We start from the raw sequence: 18,465 nt of genomic DNA on the forward strand, positions 1-18,465 counted from the left end.
TACAACTCACATCAACCCAAAATATGAAACTGAGATTATTTTAAAATACTGGCTATATTTTATCAGAAATATTATCAGAATATAAAATTTATTTCCTGGTTTGAAATCAGAAAGAAAAATAATATTCTACAAGAGAAGGGCATGAATATTAACATATATTGTTGAAATTTAGCAAATTCAAATCAAAGAGAAAAATAAGTCACTCTATAACAGGTCCAGTACTTAGTTGGTACATGAATTATTGAAGCTATTAAATGTAGACAGGATACTAACAAACATATTAAAAGCAAAATATGTGATAAAACACAGAGGTGATTACATACTATCATGGGCTTACTGCTAACTCTATGACATAGATTCTTTCAATAATGAGCACAGTTCTCGAAAGAGATCTGGCAGTAAAAAGAGTGGAGTGACCGTTGTAGAAGATTATTTCTCAGCATTTCATGGGGGAATGTAAGCAGAATTTAAGATTTCTAAGCTATGTCTGTTAACGCCTGAAAGCAGACTTTTGAAAATGGAAGGAACTATTCTAAGATTCAGTTCTACATAGGTACTCACGGCAGAAGGTGGCATTCCTCCAGGGGAGCAGAGTCACACCAGCTGCCTGGCATGCGTCAGCATAGGCCTCCAGCGCACCACACAGCACCTCCTGCGCACCACTTATGGCACAAAGGTCGTAGGAGCAGGTCTCAAAGTAGCTCTGCGGGTTGATCACGGCGTGGCAGCTCTCAAAAACGCCTGGTCTGGCTGTCAGCATGCCACAGAACTGCTCGGACTCGTAGAGCTTCTCCTTGTCTGCAGGGCAGGGCTCTGTTGGTGGGGGCACGCCGCAGCTGGGGTCACTGTCACTGCTTGGGACCTGCCAGCTCTCCCCCAGCGCATTGGAGTCTGCGGCTTGCTGCCCGTTGGGCATCATGTAATCGTCCTCTCTCCGGTTGTTGAAGTTCCCGCACATGCCACACGTCAGGTTGAAGTAGCTGCTGGGCACCTTCACCTCCACCGAGTGGTCAGCGTCGTAGGACACGTGGAGGCTGAAGTCCGTCTCCAGGACGACGTAGCGGCCGCTACTGCTCACGGTGATGGCTCCTCCTGCTGCGCTCACCGGCAGGGTCCGGTACTCACCGTTCACCTAGGGCAGACACAACGCAATGCACCGTGGACTCCCTGGGGCCGTCAGCCCCACGGGGACTGGCTCCCTTCTCACACAGAAACTCCTGCTGCTTGCAGGTAAGACCCTGCCCAAAAAGACCAGCCTTGCCTTGCAGACCCACCGCGCACACGCCAGACCCACTCCCTTACCAGCACTCGGCTCCTCTCCTGCTTGAGTATGGTAATGCGCTCTCCGTACACATCGACCACGACTTCACGCACGTAGGACACTCGGGGGTTGCCACGATGCTCGTTCTTTGCCTCAACGTTGAAGTACGGCACGGAGGTGTTGGAGCACACTTTGGCCAGGGTGTACGTGCAGTTCCCCATGAAGTTGTGCGTCACCTTGTCAAAGGTGTTGTAGTGAGGGTCCCCGTGGACGTGACAGATGCCGTAGGAGTGTTCCAGGCACTCGGGTTTCCCATTCTGCACACCACAGAACTGGCCAGCAGGGCACGATGCACTGGAGCACTGGACTTTGCCTCCTCGCGTGGGACATGTGCACTTGGACGAGCAGGTGTTGTCCGTCCAGAACTCTGAGCCCACCGGGTAGTGCTGCCCGTTGTGCCAGCACCCACACTGCTGGCTGGGCACACACTGACTGTTGTAGAGCAGGTACCCGCTGTCGCATACACATCCCTCCACGCACGGCAAGCTGCAGTTGTATGATGCGGTTGGGTTAACGCATGTAGCAGGGCAAGCTGCAGCACAGGGCTCATAGTGGCTGTTGGCTGGGCAGGCTAGTGCTGTGTAATGTAAAAGATTAATACAGAAGTTTATATTTTAAATATTGAAGTATTTGGGTTTATTTAATGGCATATTCTGTTTTGTTCTGCAGTCTTGAGGACACCCTGGAATCCTGTGGCAATGCAATCCTTGCCTTTTCTGCGTAAGTGCCCTTTAACATAGTTCATGGTTGTGGCTCCTAACAATTTCTCTGTCTGAGAATTTCTTATGAAATCTTCTATTCTGGTCATTGTTTGCTACTTTTTCCAGCTGAGGATATCTGTGTCATGTTATTTGTCCTTGTCATGTGCCCCATTCAGGCTACAGGTCTGATAATTCTAATCATATCATAGCTTCTGAATTCATACTTTTTCAATCCCTGAAGTTCTTTAATGTTTGTTAAATAATCGTGATGTACATGCACCCTATTCTGTTTTTATACCTTGCTACACATGTCACTAGTTAAAAAGAAAAACTAAGCTAATTCGAAGTTCTTCTAACCTCAATCTTCAGTCTCTTTTCAGATTCTGTACACTTATGTGATGTAGTTCAGTTTTTAATGACATGCCCCACTCTATTTTAGTCTGCTTCCTTAAGCAATAGAGATCATATAATTACATTGTATATTTCCCTGTCCATCCTCTCATTAATTAGAACTGACCCAGAAATAAGTGAGGTTGGCAGAGGACAAAGGCATAGTTTGAAACAGGAGTAAGGCAAGCAGGAGAGACCCGCAAGCTCCTGCAGCAGAAAGAACAGCTACAGAGAGGGTTTATTCCTGCTTAGAAATCACGGAATTTATGTGGGAGTAAGCCTTAATAATATCCTTAGCAAATAAAATGCTCCAGCAAGAGATTACAATTAATTGTGAAACAAATATCCAGAGTAAATTTGGCTTCAGCCATTTCAGTGTTTGCAGACCAGCATCTTTCTTGAGTCTCCTCATCTCCCTCAAGGCAGAGGGCACACAGGCCACAGCAGAATATACTGATTCCCAGATCTTCTGCTCAGTTCATCAAGCATTTTTCTGCCTCATCCTGCTCTCTTTACATTGGTATAAATTCTGAATTTCAGACATCTTTACTGTTCAGTCTCAGATCTATTCCTCCCACCAGTTTTGATTTTATCATTCCTGCAGGGGCAACAAACTGACCCCCTGACTGGCTACCTAGTCCATGTTCCTTCTACTTAGTTTAGCCAGTCTCAACATGTACTTCCACTTTTCCATAGCCCTGTAAGCATGTTCTCGTTTTCCTTTCTAGAAGCTACTTGCCTTCTCAAAATCCAGGGCCTCCCATTTACCCCATTCAGCATTTCTCTCCAGTTCTTAATCAAAGCTCCTTTCTCATTGCCCCAGACCACCTGGATTCCTTATCTACAGCAGCTCTGCCCTTCATCTGCTCTGGCTCATATCCCTTCTGTGTTCACATGAGATATCTGTCTTAATGAGCTTCTGCTGGGGTTGCTGCAAGAGAAGGCACAACCTCCTTTCTGTTGACTGGGTGCCTGGTCACCCTACAAGGTGAAGAGGCTAAGAGAATAGAGTAAGGTATCTCAGCTTCTCTACAGGGGGCGTGGGTGAGGCTCTCACCTCTACTAAGCATGTGCAAAATGAGATTTTTTTTTTCCCCTCAAAGACCCTAAAGTTTATGCACAGCTTCCTCAGAAGGTAAAAAACCCTCAAAGTCAAATGTCCCTGATATACTTAGTACCCCTGAACAAAAATATAGGGTAGGAGAAGAATTCAAAAGAAAAGCTCTCTACTTTCATCAGTCTTTCTAAAGGACTCAAGGATTCAAGCTAAGGACTACACATGATTCTGAAATCTTTAGCCTCATAGGTCAAGATTTACAGTGTTACAGGAATTTAAAAGAGTTTCTTGTAATGCTCTCTCTTCAGGCAACCCTAATGATATCCTCCTGACAAATGGTAATTTCCAGTAATCTTTGATACGTACGGCAGAAGGTTGCATTTCTCCATGGTGTCAGCTGGACTCCTGCAGCTTGGCACATGTCTGCATAAGCCTGCAGGTTTTGACAGAGGGCTTCGCTGCTCAAATGAAGCTCACAGAGATCATACTGGCAGTCTTCAAAATAGCTCTGTGGATCAACTACTGAGTGACAATTCTGGAATGGACCACTGGGATCAGTGATCAGACCACAGTATTTATTGCTTTGGATCATATGTTTTTCATCAGCAGTGCAATTTGGGATATGGCCATCATCTGGCAAGCACCTAGTGTGGAAAAAATAGATGTGGAAAATGTCACTAGTGAACTTTGCATACAATTGCACTCAAGATGCTTTTCAAATCCCAACTAATAAAACTACAGGGCTGGCCCAGACTAAGGATGACTTTTAAAATATTTGTATTTCAAATGGGATGGGAATTCAGATCTTAAAATGATCTCAACATTATAACTTTTGTAATGCCTGTAAGAAAGTTAATCATTAATTTTGGTTTTAGGTCTAAAAACAAGCTTTGTACAAGTAAGACAACTAGGAAAGGCAAACAGAAAGTAAAAGTATTCAAAGTTAAACATCATCTTGAAATGACACACTGTATAATTATAAAATAAACAGTGAAGTATCTCAGAAGAGTTTTAGCAGGATCATTAATATGCTAAAATAGATGGAGTCCTAGTGGGCCATTACAGGTGTATTCAATTTTTCTCTTTTTAAGTACACTTGAATTTGCTACAAGTTTTTTTCTTCCCAGATACGTGAGAGAGCTATCCAGGCAAGAATATATTTTAATCCATATTCCTGACATTTTGGGCCTACATACAATAGCTGCTTAAAATACTGCTCGTTACATAACTCCCAGATAAGGCCAAACATCCTGATTGGAGTCCTACCTTGAGTCGTTGTAAACTTGCCAACTGTTTCCAAGGCTGGCTGAGTCTGTTTCCATCCCTCCATCTGGGTTAAGAAAGTCATCTTTTTTGTCCCCATTATAATTTCCACATATCCCACAGACTTTTGATATATAGGCACTGGGAAGAGTGATTTCTGCTCTGTGATCTCCATCAAACTTGACCTTCAGCCCAAAGTCAGTAGTAACCACAACATATTGACCACTGAGGGAAATGCTGACACTATTGCCCAAGGTCAGAGGGAGTACCTGGCTGACTCCATCAACCTACAGGAACAGAGAAGGACAATCAGTATAATCACTTTAAAATACGTATTTTTAATAGTGATTTTCTTAGACCATGTTCCTATACAGAGCATAGGGTTTGTATAGTGAACCTGTACTAGCATTAAGAACACATAGTGTTGTGTTTCTGGGTCTTTTTGGGCCTTACATAACATGAATGCTATATGTGGACAAATGACCTTGGGCCTCAAGACCATAGTAATGCATGTACTTATCTTCCAGGTCTTAGCTGTGGTCAAAGTAAGCTTGGTGAACTAGACCCAGCTGGAATAAGTGCAAAAATTATCATGGTCTTTCAGCAGTAACTGCTTACAGGCTTTCGGGATCAAACAAGAGCGTGGTATAAGATTTAAAAGATGTAGCTAGAATGGAGTCTCAGAAAATTTTCAGGGTTGGACATATTTTGAAAACATTTTTTGTTCCTTTTTTTTTTCTTTTTTTTTCCCTCTTCTTTTTCTTTCTTGTTAATTTTCACATGTGAAATGCCAACAGTAAGAAGGAAGAGTTCAAATAAAATTTGCAATTTATTTTAAATTCAATAAAACTAACATTCTTTGAATATTTGTTCTTATTACATAATATATATACATTTCAACTTAGAAACATATATAATGAAAACAGTAAATACAGTGAAGAGATTGAAAAGAGAAACTTTTGGACAAATGCAGATATCAAGTTCACTATGCATCTAAGTTGTGAAGTCTCTGTATATTTAAATCCTTATCTCCTGTCCTATTTTCTTTATAAGAAGAGTGATAATGAAGTAAGGTGATCTATTCAATTACTGTGGGTTTTCAATCAAATGTGTATCTGCTACCTTGGCTCCTCATGGAAATAAGTTATAAGGAAGCCTTAAAATACAGCAGCTGGTCCAGTGACACAATCAGAGTGATGTGAGTCATCAGGCAGCCTTTCTGGGACTCTCATCTGGCTGTGCTTTATGGCAAGTGCCAGGTATTAAGTGAAATTAGCAGTGATGAGGAACAACTAGAAGTCAGAGATGAGTATGCAGCTTTACAGCCTGGGAAATATCTACCAGCACAAGCTCTGTTAATGAAAGGCCTTTTTTATTCCCTGCTGCAGACCAAGTTTAGGAATGGAGGTCAATCTCTGAATGGAGGGCTAGCTCACCAACTCCACCCAGAGTATCAGCTCTACTCTTAACTGTTAGGAACACAGAAATACAACGTTTTGTATTTTCTTTCTGTTCTGAAATCTCAATGCTTACTTTAAGGAACCCATAGTACTACTGTTCCCAAATATTTGACTGCCTTCTAAATATTGCTTTATGCTTGCCAAGAGATTTGTAGCCATTGTACTACAATTTCTTCAAAGCATGATTTACTGACAGTAGATAGTGAGATCCAGCCTTACCTTAACAACTCTGTTTTTACCCAGATTGATCCTGTAGCCATAAACATCAATGTCCACAGATTGGACATAGGACACACGTTTGTTGCCTCTTCTGTGCTCGTTAGCAGCTTCCACGTTGAAGTAGGGCAGTGAGCTGTTGTTCTCACACAGCTTGGAGAGCGTGTAGGTGCAAGTGCCCATGAAGTCATGACGCTGCTTATCAAAAGTTAAATAATGAGGATCTCCATGTATAGTGCAAGTTGCTTCTGGAGAAAGGAAAACAGAGTATGTTTCATTAAGATATTGGTGCATCCAGAAAAGCCAGCTCATACCTTCGTTGTGCTGTGGGAAAACATAGTCATCCCCATTTTATAGGTTACACATGAAAGAACTGAAACAGCAAAGACAGATTTTTATGGCCCAAGGCAATGCCACAGAAACACACTCAGATAAGTTAACTCAAGTAACACTGGTAGAATGCACAGCTGCCCTCCTCTAAAGCACTGACTATCACATGTGATTTGTTAAAATTACCTGTCACAGCAGGTGGCATAGGTGCCGTTGGTGTAGGTGTTGGTGGTACAGGGGTGCTGACTGCATCTGTCAGTAAAGACAAGGTAACAATAATTAGCATTATATAACATTACAAACTGAACACTACATACAAACCAACATACGTAACTTTCAACTTACTCTTCACCAGTTTAAAGTTAGAATATTTTCACTGAAGAAAATGGAAGTCTACATTTAAAAATGAGGACTTTAGGTTCTTTTGAATTCTTAGGGAAGCTCATCTCACTACTTGCTTGGTGACAGTGACTGAGCTTGTCCTTGCATGATTCTCTGAAACTGGAGATGTATTTACAATTGCATCTGTGATTCTCTCTGGTTTGTATGTTAAAGCGTGAAGGTCATGTTCTCTGCAGGCCTTGGCAGGTCTGGAAATGAGTAGCCTGCCAGCAGATGCCATGTAACAGAAACAAATGACTCTCAGGACACTGGTAGTTACTAATCAGTTTAATTTTTTCTACAAAATGGCATTTATTTCTTAGGAATGTGATGAATGTAGGAGCTTTCTGCTGACAGATATTATAAACAGTGATGTTGAGTCTTTGCTGATGTCCATTACTGCTTGTTAATACATATTAATACATATTAGCATCTTCTCCACCTATTCACCTATCACAAAGACATATTCTAAAACAAGTGGTCCTTGTGGTGTATTAGTAAGTGTGTGCTAACAACCCCAAGGTGTACTGTAGGCATAGAGCTTAGCAGAAGGAGGAGCACTTCTCTAGTCTCTTGGGATTACATTAGTGCACCATCCGGTGGCTGAACTGTGTGATAATAAGCCTGGAAAAATGAACAACTGGCTCTCCAAATGGGCCCCAAGTATTTTTCACAGTTTTAAAGAAAATTACATCTTCTGAGGTTATAAACATGAATGGAACTCTTCATTATCCAAAAATCCTAGCTAGAATAAATTTAAAACATTTCACTGACATTATATGAGTAGTGTTTTGCAGAGATGTCTATTAAGACTTGATGATGTTCACAGCATGTTTCTTGTAGAATTCACATCCTGTGAGTTTTGCATTCATAACAGTAAAGATGGGATTAAACTGTAATTCATTTCTGGCTTCAAGTCTTCCACAGACTGTGCAACTCTAGACTGATTTATTAGAGGGTCAGAGATCAAACTCGAATTAGTGACGTATAATTAGGTATCAGTGCAAGTCAAAATTATTGATTCAACAATATACTTCTCTTTAATTACGCATGACAGATCTGTGTATTTTCTGGCTCATACTGGACAGAGATTAGCTGTAAAAGATATTTAGAACACTGAAACCAGGAGTTGGACTCTATGATCCTTGTGTGTCCCTTCCATCTCAGGTTATCCTGTGATCCAAGACCTTGGCTGGGTTTAGAGATGCACTTCACACTTAAAGTTTGTTGGACCATGTGAAAATGGTCACATTTACAGAGAAGTGAATGGCTTAGTCTCTGTGCTTGAGGCATTGAGGAAAGAATTGGGGAGAATTTACAATAAAAGAGGTAACATTTCTATGAAGTGAGCTGGAAAGCCTTTTCCATTTCTCTTCTGCGGCTTGGAGTTATGAAGAGTTTCTATAACGTAAATGGAATTGAATAATTGTCAACAGCTTAAAGAGAGATGAGGAAGGCACAAATATAGACTTACCACAGGATCCATCTCTTACTCTCACATTGTCCAGTGCCGTATCTGCATACTCTGTCAGTCCTCGGACAGCCTCAAAAATGACCTAGCCAGGATGCAAAGTCAATCGCTACATCAATTGTTCAGGCATATGTGAGAGAATTTCCCTCAACATGTTTTCAGAATACTCTTTCTGGTCTATTTCTAAGGGCATCCAGGGAACCAATGGTGGAACACTTTCCCCAGTATTCTTCAAGAAAAACTTGTAGAAGTTTTTTGTAGAAAAAGTAAGGCACCTAATGTCTTTGACATCATGATAAAATGAGGGAAGGAGGGAATGTGGGAAGGAAGGAAAGAGAGAGCAAATCAAATATATTCTATCTCCTAGCTAAAAACACCAGTAAACCTCAGGGAGTTGTTTGTTTTTTCTCTTAGTTTATTTGCACAAAGCATGAGGGCATTATAATTACAAAATAGAAATCAAGAAAATTTTGGTTATTGTTTCTAGCTTATACATACAACCTTTTACAGCCTGCAAAGGGAGAGCAAATCATAAATGCTGATGCTGTACAAACAAATTTATTATGAAAATATATTACCTTTATCTTTCTCTGTGTTGGAAAAGTATGTGTGACAGCACCATAAATCCAAGAGGAACTTTGGTTTCCCTTCCGACTCCATGCCGTTAACTCCCCTGTGCTGTCTTGGATAAGCACTCTCAGTTCATTCCTGTCTTCTGACCCAAACATATAGTACCAGAAGTCTATGCATATCTTTTCAGAAACCACAATATCTGGGCTCTCAAGCCTGTTAGTGTCAAATGGGATCAGATTGCTTGCTTCTTGGTAGATGAAATAGCCTTCTGCAGAGTGAAAAAAATAAAAAAAATAAGTCTGAATCTTTCTAACTTGTTAGGTGTCACTTAAAACTGAGGTACATCTCAACTCTGGAAGAAATCAAGCACATCATTAGCAGTACAAAGAAGCAAAGTAGCAAATGATTGTAATTTATACTGCAATGGTTAGCACTGTGTAGTTAGCTAAAGTACAATGAGACCTGGAGAGCAAAGCAAATATATCCTATCTCATATGAACAGTTATTTTGGGATTGCAAATAAATATCTAGGCTTCTTTCAAAAGACAGCATTTCCAGACACAGTGCCCAACTTATCCTTGTTCAGTTTCCACTTTCCTCTGAGGAAAATAATGTGATCTACTATGCATCTGCTATACACCTTCTCTTGCAAGATACAGTCTAATGATAAACAAATTTTTGGCATAAGGAAAATTCCAACCCCTCAATATTTGGTTTTGTCTCAAAGCAGAGGGGTAAGAAAAAAAACACACAGATATTTCCATTAAAATGTTAGGTTTGACATTATCAAAAGGAATCAATCTTTTCAAAAATCAGAATCTCACAATATTTGATTTTGGGATTTAAATACTTTACTTTGAACTTGTTAATTGTGAGATCACATTTTCCTTTACTAAGGCTGGAGCTTTTTGCTTCCTATCACTTCTCTCTGCTAAGATGAAAACTGTATTTTGTCAGTGCAGTTATGTCAAGTCTCTCCCATATGACTATGGAAAGGAGTAAAAAAGAAATGACCATATCTACATTATAAAGCATTACTCCACACACAGTATCTAATATTCAGTCTACTGTTTTAGGGCTCTTTTAATAATAAGAAAATGTAAGTAGCACTTGAAGTTATATGAACCATGCCAATTGAAAAAAATATATACATATTGTAAGTGACCTTTCCAGTCTAGGGATAATTACTGAAAACAATATGGCTACAGATTGATCTCCTATAAATGAATCTTCTAGTGCAAGGTTGAAGGTTCTACCATTCCATCTAGTGATGGAGCCATATTAAACACTCTTTTAATGATAGGACCACATTAGACCTCAGTTTTTCAATCCCATGTAGCTGAGGACGAGTTTTAAATGTATTCTTTGATTTCTGACTGTAATTTCCAATCTTGTAATGCTTTGCTAGCATGAACATTATCCAGTGTCAGCACAGTGATCATTACATTTCTTGGCGTCAGCTGATATCACTTTAATTTGATGATAAAACTTCTCCTGTGTAATGATCAATTGAATGTCACTGCATTCTCTGTGAGGTCTTAAGCAAGATGTAGTTAGCATGCTTCTACTTGCTTTTACTGCACTGATAAATATTTCCAACCTATGATGGGGAAAGCCAGTTTAATCTTGTGACTGAACACGGTGAAAAGTCAAAGACAGGTGTCAACCAAACCGACACATTTCAAAGGATTTCATTAATCTCTTCATGAAAAAGAAAGAAGAAATGTAGACAAGCTGTATTCAGTAAACAATGAAGTAAACAATGCCATCAACAAGCACTTACTTCCATCAGGATAGTCTCCATCAGGACCTGTTCCATCTGTTGGAGTCTCATGCTTGGTTCGTATCCATACGCCCTGGTTCACAGTGCAAGGTTGGGTCCAGTCACAAAATGGTCTTGAGTTGTTGTTAAAATCACATCGAGTGAGGTAAGCTGAAATGCAGAATAAGGTAAGTAAGGAAAAGGAGACACTATATTCAAAACCTGCCTTGGACATTAACAGCACTAAGTATAAACAGTTACCTGTTGCAGGATCCCATGATCTCAAGCCACCGGTTGGTCTGTGTTTGATCCTGCCAAGAAAAAGAACACAGTGATATCCCTACAGATTTAGTGACACAAAAACTGTTTAAGAGTGTAGAGACTAACAGAAGTCATCAGGTGTTCTTAATGAATCACTGCCCAGACTCAGGGTCTCATCTGTGTCTGACTCCTTCCCTTCCCATCTGTCCTTACTCCTTCATTAAGAAGTTCTGAGAGCTAGAGAAAAAGTGTGATATGTTCACCTCATCTGAGTATAGAGGGATCCTCTCCCTGTATCTCTCTAAAATAAAGGGAGACAGTTCTACTAGGCACAGGGAGCAACAAGAGAGATGGCAAGGTACAGCAAAGTTCGGATAATACCAGAATAACACAAAAGACTTGCTATTAACTTGTTTGTAGCACTGGCATCCTCACTACTGCTAAGCAAGATACGTAAACGCCAGTAAACTGGTGTGTCACAAAACTGTTATTTGTCAGAAGGCTTATGTTTCCTTTAACCACAACAAATATCTCATGACCACAAGCTGCCATCTCATTTAGTTTCTCCTGTAAGTTATCCTAAAAATGCTACAGGGCAAGGGCAGTTAGAAATAGATATAGTCCCTTTGGTGCTAGAAAATCCTGCAGAGGTGAGATGACATAAAACCAAAGCTCTGTCGCAGATCATAAGATGGCTCTATTCATTGGGTGTTTTGCATCAGAAAGGGATTTCCAGGACTGCTAGACTGCAGTAGCTGCTCTTGACATGTTCTGATGGTGGTCTACAGCTTTAGGAGGCAGGGTCCAGTTCCTATCCCTGTGTTGCCCACCATCCCTACTGTCCTTGTTGTACCTGACACAGTATAGAGAGAATCTGTCCTTAAGCAAAGCCATCACAGCAGATGTCCCCACAGCCCATGAAAATCTAAGCAGAGAGATTCAGAAAAACTAGGGGGATTCATAGTATCATATACAAACAGGATCTACTTCATCACTGAAACACACCAAACAACTGGAAAACAGACGAAGCTAAAGCTAAGGAGGAGAGAGGTGTGAAGATAGGTGAAGTGAGAACATTTTCTTCTTTCCCCACAAGACAGCTGTAACAAGATGCCATTTAATCTCTATTCTATGCTATCTTTAAACCGCTATATATCAAAGTCCTAAGGCAAAGGTTATTGTAGATATACTTAGAAAGTCACAAACATTTGATAACTGCAGCAGATCTCCCCTTTGGTTCAGCCATTAGAAATGTACAGTTTACACATTCTCTCACAGACAGCAACCACTGCAAAACTTGGCAATAACACAATTCAATTATTCCCTCCTTTTAAAAATAACATGGTTTAATCGTACAGCATTCATGTGTAAAAAGATGAGAAAGGACATTTATAATTAACGATAACTACGTTTCCTGAACTAAGGTAGATTCAGCATTGTGCTACTTACCCTGTGGTATTCAGCACCAAAATACAGAATAAAATCAAAATGCATTGTAAGTGCCAGAGGGTCCCCATGCTAGAAGACAGTCAAGTCTTCTGTGTGGTACAGTCTACATAGTAATCCACGAGCCGTACTCAGCAAGAGCAAAGTGAGGACAATTTAGAGTGCAAGAGAAGAATATATTGACTAAAGGGTGGAGGCAATTGTAAAACCTTTGTCCAGCCCTATTTGGCTGGGCTTCCTGGGTAATCTACCTGAAGAAAAGTACATATTAATGGAAAGTTCATATTCTACATGAGTTGTTTTGACACCCTTCATTGCTTATTGGAGAAAATGATTTGATTCTTGAAATGTTTATTGCTACTCCTGTATATTTAAAATGTTTGTATTTCTATAGAGATTTCTTCTCATGCTGATAGCAAGATAACTTTGGTAATTTTAAAACTCCTGCCCACCTTTCATTTCTACTGTAAGTGGGATTTCTTTTGTTCACTGAATTTTCTCCCTTCTGTTATTTGTAAACAGAGAAAAAGCGGGTTAGTTGTTCCCTCTGCCATCTGGGCCCTTGCTATCTGGCATCCCTTCTACTAGGGTCTGTAAGAAATGGCTTGAAGGCTGTTAAATTCCCTATGTCACCTAGATTTTGAGTGATAAGAATCAAAGGAAAATCAGAACTTGTACAGTATTTCCTTACATTGCCTTCAAAACCCCGACTACTGCTTTTTTCCCCTTGTTTTTTTTTCCCCCCTCATTTTTGTTCTTCTTCTTTATTTATATTTTTATTTTTAATCTAGAAGGAATATGGTTCTGGAAGTAGGGATTTCTGACTGTAATTCTGAGGATTAAGGTCATTAAGGCCTCATTATTTAAATGCCTAGAACTTCCTCAATCCAGTCTCCTTTACTCAGCACAAAATACTGTCATTTGTCATTAAGGTGTAACTCAGGAAAGTTCTTACAGAAACAGGAAAACAAGGAAGAATCAGGGAGGCTGATCAATGCCTTAAATATATTTGAGGTAATTTTCCTTTTCCTGAGGTTGTATTCTGCTACAAGCTCTTGACCCACTGGAGCCCATCAAAAGCCATCAGATGGATTTAGCTGATATTCACTTGGCTGGTAAGCCTCCCTCCCCAGAGAAAATCCTCCTGGAAAATGCGTGCATTTTTACCAGTCAGTACACAAGGAAGATCATTTCTGTGACTTAGAGACAGAGGAGAATTACTCGCTGAATAAAACCATTGCCCACACTTTTCCTATTCAGTTGAGGAGACCTCAGTGTGAGGGGGAGAATATAAGCAACCTTCAATTAAAAGTTGCACCGAGCACATTGTGTTCACAGCAAGGCTGCTGAGATGTCAGTCCAGCAAGTGGTAATCCAGGCAATAGCTGTCCTTCGAACTGTAATGGGTAGCCTTCCCTGTATGCTTGTGCTTTCCTTGTGCAGACAGTTTGTGGATTCCTCATGAATCTGATGGTGCACTGTATGATTCTGAGAAGATATGAATCCATCTACAAGCCACACAAGCCTTCCTGATGAGGAGATACTGCCCACCTTGGAAAGAAATGAACAGCTGGTTTCATTCTGATCATGTTCATTATGATGATGTTCATTCTGATGTCTTTGAGACCTCCTCACCCATGGCAAATATGAGACACTGAACACCATGAACACTCCTATCAGAAGAACAAGTCATGCTCTCCAGCAGTGCTGGGGGGCAATTTCCATCATCTTGTCACTCCTGTTTACTGCCAGCTGAGGTACTCTGACTGGTGAGCTGGAGTACTGATAGTATGGCTTTTCAGCAAGGGACAAATATTAATGCCTTCTTATATATATGGAGAAAATTCCAGTGGGATGTGATGCTATTTTGCATTCCTGATCACGTTGCAGGTATGCTATTTCTCCTCTACGTCTGAATGTTATGCATCCCTGAAAGGCATGTGTTTATTTGTCTAAAAATATTGATCTGGACTGCACACCAATCTGAAGAAGAGGAACAGTAGTTCATCATTTCTAATACAATGAACCAAATGTTCCCCCATTTGCAGCCAACACTAGAAATGCCCCTCCATTCTGCCAGTTGACAAGGCACACTGAGGCTACTTGTGGGAACTAATTGCTTTCGGGTGACACAAACAGATTTCCAACGTAAAATCTTCAGGAGATTAAAACTGTAGGGCTTTTCAATGAACACTGTGATCTGTAACATCCTCTGAAAACCAAAGATATACTGTATACAACTTTATTTCTGGATGATGGGACTTTTAAAGAGACTATTATTTAATTTTTGCAGGATGAAGCTATGTTCCCTTGGAGACAGAATTAGCTTGATATTCCAGCAAAGGGACAGCACAAAGAAGACAGTCAAAAGAGAAAATTGTCTCAAGTCAGAAAAAGCATCCCTGTTCAACTTCAATTCCATTTGTGTCTTTGCTTTTCTGATCTCAGCTCTACTCATCCATACAGTATTCCTATACTGTTCCTGCTTCCACTGCCTGCGTATTTTCTTCTTACACCTCAGTTTGTCTGGCAGTCCCTTGCTCAGCCATGCCAATTTTCTGCCTTCCCTGTTTGATTTCTTATATAGGAGAATGGAGAGCTCTTGTACTCTATGAAAGGCTTCCTTATAGAGTTTCCAGCTCTGCTTGGTTCCTCTGTCCCTAAGTTCCCAGGGAATCCCATCCACTAATTCTTTAAACAGCTGGAAATTCACTCTTCTGAAGTTCAGGGTCCTGACTTTGGTCTTTGCCAGGTTTGTATTCCTCAAGATCATGAACTCAACCAGGGTGTGGCTGCTGCAGCCCAGACTGCCTCTGATCTTAACCTCTTCAATGTATTCAGCTGCATTTGTGAGCACCGGGTCCAGCAACGCTTCTCCTCAAATTGGTTTTTCTAACACATGAACCAGGAAGTTGTCTGCAAATCAGGGGTCTCCTGGATCACTTACAGTCTGGTGGGTCTTTTCCTCAGCAGACAGGTGGCTGAAGTCCTACTTCAGGATGAATGCCTGCAAACATGATGTAGCTGAAGCAAGAAGGCCTCATCAGCAATTTGCACATATAAAGTAAACTTCTTTATGTGATTTTCAGGCACTATAAATACATCTGTAAAGCCCAATGAGAAATAACTACATCAATTTTAATTAATACAATTTAAGTAGATACAATTCGAGTAGCAGTAGTACAACTGATATAATTTCAGGAGAAGGATCTATCTGGTATTTTACTCTTTGTTTCAATTCAGGCAATAATAAACTTCTTCCTCTGTCCTAACCAAAGTATGAGTCAGATTTTGTAGCACGCAAGACCTCTGTCACAGTTTCTGGAATTATCAGTGTCCTCTGCTTTGCCTTTATTGACGTTGCATATGAGAAGGTACCATCAGACCTCTGGTTCCTTCAGAAAGCTGTTTATGTTGCACTCTTGTTGGAGCTGCTTCCAAGTCAGTGCTTTCGTAAAGCTCCACTAGGGAGTCACGAAACAATCAAGACTCATAAACCCATAATCATGTACGTTTAGATTATATAATAGTGCAGTGAATCCCACCTTTGCTCTGTTGAGCAACAAGTATTGATAGGCTGAGGAGGAAGTACACACACAGAAATTCTGTTGCTAGAAAATAAATGGATGTTTCTTTGATGAGTAAAGTGTACTTGTGTTCTGTAGAGCATAAGCTGAAGCTGTTTTTCAAACTATTGGCTCCTCAGACTGAAGCTTTGACTTGAAATTCAGGCTGTCTTTTTCCTGATCTAACAGCTGTAATTATTCTGAAACCGGAATGTACATTCTTACTAAAGCACAGATCGAATCTTCATTTAATTTCTTGTCTTTTAACAGAAAGAAAAAGGTAACAGTTTTTGGTCAGTATTCTTAGCTGTCAGCTGCCTATGAACAAAACTCCTGTGTGCGAACCACACTAATACTGTGACCTCAAAGAGATGCAGTTTTGAGGTAATATTCGTGAGTTTATTCAGTGCTTACAATTGTGTATTACGTAGACAGTGTATTGCTTGAGTTATAACTGCTGGTGTATTTCTTATCTTTGAATTGAAATACATTGTAGGTATATTTCACTTCCAGCTTATCAAAGGGAAAAACATAATGTCCTTCCTGCTTAAGGCAAGACACAATTTACCGGAATTCCAAGTAGTATTTGAATAAAGATCACAGGTAAAAGTCACTTCTTCCCAATTCAGTGATGCTGCACTTGCAATCATGAGATTAGTAGATCAGTTTTTAAAAGCTCAGAAATTTGCTCAAGTCTATCTCTTAATAATAGATGAGACATAAAGGATACCTTTGAATAAGCATTTTTGGAGCAGACCTCTGGCAAGGAGACACTACTGATATTGATCTCTTTCAACTGCTTTCTTTGCATAGGGATTTTTTAAAATTATGTTTATGATAATCCAATCAGCTGCCTTTTGTCTTGCTGGAGTTCAGGGATTTCATATTTGCATCTTGATATATTTTTCATTTATTGGCTCAGATCTACATAACACAACAAACCTGTGGAGTGCAGAGACTGTTCTTCGACTGTAGTTTATTTCACAGAGTAGAGCTATCTATTTCCATCAAAGGGTTTGTTTGTAAAACCAAGCTAGCTATAGAGATAAGGGGTCTAGATTACTGCACGGGTCTGATTCTGCTCTTGCACTGTCTCAATTTCAATATTCCACTGTAACAATTAGTGTTTCTGTTCCTCATTCATTCTAGTGTAATCCTGGCTCATTCTCTGTAACAAAATGCAGCTGTTTCTAAATGCGGAAACTTCATGTTTGGATTAATGAATACTGAAGTTTCTTTGAATTTTCTGCTCACTGTAGTGAGGTCCCGTGAAGCTGATGAAACCTGCATTGTCCTTTCTGTTCTCAGTACTCCAATGTTAGTAAGCTTTTCACTTGCTTCAACCCCATTTTAAACAGCCATTTGTACTTGGCTCTTTTCATCCATGTATTCCAAATGAATTGGTGAAGCTCTTTGCCTTCCATCCTTTTCATTTCCTGAGCAATCCTGTAAATCTCTTGCCTCTTCCTAGTCATTTCAGAAAGGATGACTTTCTCCACATGTTAACTCCTGGGTAGAGCTGCTTCCTCTCAAGGTATAGTCTATGGCCACTTCTTACAGGAAGATTGCTCTCTGGATATCCAATGGCTCCTGTAATTAAGCTATTAAACCTGGTTACTGCAGCTGCTTCACCAAAATTTCTAGTTCAAATTGCTTTTTGTTTAAATTAATAGAGATGCACAATCATGAATTTTGCAAAAATAAAAAAAGTTGTCAACCTCTATTCATATGGCATTTGCTGATCTAAATCCTGCTTTTCCTGCAACTGCTAGAGCTGCTATTGCTCCCCATTAGAATACAGTCCTACAGGAAGACCCACCAAGGTGAGACTGAGTTGATCTAAAAAGAAATTTCCAGTCTAGCAGTTTCTACTACTTCTATAAGAGAGACAGTTAACCTGCTGCTCGCTCTGTGCCTAGATCATAAAATAAACCCACTCCTCGCAAAGTATGAAACTTGTGAAATACACTATTTGTACTTCATTTTATGAGCTCTACATCTGAAATAAACCGTACTGAAAGAGACCACCTGTGTCATTCAGGGTGAATGATCAGCATTCTGCTGTTTGCTTTGTAGTGAACTGTTTTTATAAAAGATTATATGAGTTTTTAGCTGTGCAGGAAAACAAGGCTTGTGTCTCTGCATATAAGCGAGGTTCCTCATCAGCAAAGCATTTTTGACTCTAGATTATACATGGGTGTGTTTGCATACTTACACATAAAGACTTTTGTGAACAAAGTTTAGCAAGTATATGTAGCCACAGACCA

General features: G+C 40.1%; 1 protein-coding gene and 1 long non-coding RNA gene across 51 annotated transcripts in view; one reads left to right on the plus strand and one right to left on the minus strand.

The window, feature by feature from the left end:
* Positions 1 to 12,782, minus strand: part of FCGBP (Fc fragment of IgG binding protein) — a 90,803-nt gene extending 78,021 nt beyond the window's left edge. For all 50 annotated transcript variants that reach the window (XM_040705797.2, XM_040705786.2, XM_040705749.2 and 47 more), the window contains exons 1-11: positions 12,636 to 12,782; positions 11,187 to 11,236; positions 10,947 to 11,096; positions 9,169 to 9,431; positions 8,594 to 8,675; positions 6,925 to 6,990; positions 6,412 to 6,656; positions 4,736 to 5,019; positions 3,836 to 4,113; positions 1,303 to 1,898; positions 562 to 1,132 (exon numbers count right to left, since the gene is read on the minus strand). In XM_040705797.2, the coding sequence (XP_040561731.1) occupies positions 562 to 1,132; positions 1,303 to 1,898; positions 3,836 to 4,113; positions 4,736 to 5,019; positions 6,412 to 6,656; positions 6,925 to 6,990; positions 8,594 to 8,675; positions 9,169 to 9,431; positions 10,947 to 11,096; positions 11,187 to 11,236; positions 12,636 to 12,703 (2,653 nt within the window). In that variant the 5' untranslated portion in view covers positions 12,704 to 12,782. The remainder of the gene's footprint in view (positions 1 to 561; positions 1,133 to 1,302; positions 1,899 to 3,835; positions 4,114 to 4,735; positions 5,020 to 6,411; positions 6,657 to 6,924; positions 6,991 to 8,593; positions 8,676 to 9,168; positions 9,432 to 10,946; positions 11,097 to 11,186; positions 11,237 to 12,635) is intronic.
* On the plus strand, positions 1,097 to 3,899 carry LOC121111545. Its single transcript, XR_005862183.1, has 3 exons — positions 1,097 to 1,230; positions 1,991 to 2,041; positions 3,778 to 3,899. It is a non-coding gene; the product is annotated as an uncharacterized LOC121111545 (long non-coding RNA).
* Positions 12,783 to 18,465: the final 5,683 nt, after the last annotated feature.

The sequence above is a fragment of the Gallus gallus genome, chromosome 9, assembly GCF_016699485.2.
Source record: "Gallus gallus isolate bGalGal1 chromosome 9, bGalGal1.mat.broiler.GRCg7b, whole genome shotgun sequence".
NCBI classification, from domain to species: domain Eukaryota; kingdom Metazoa; phylum Chordata; class Aves; order Galliformes; family Phasianidae; genus Gallus; species Gallus gallus.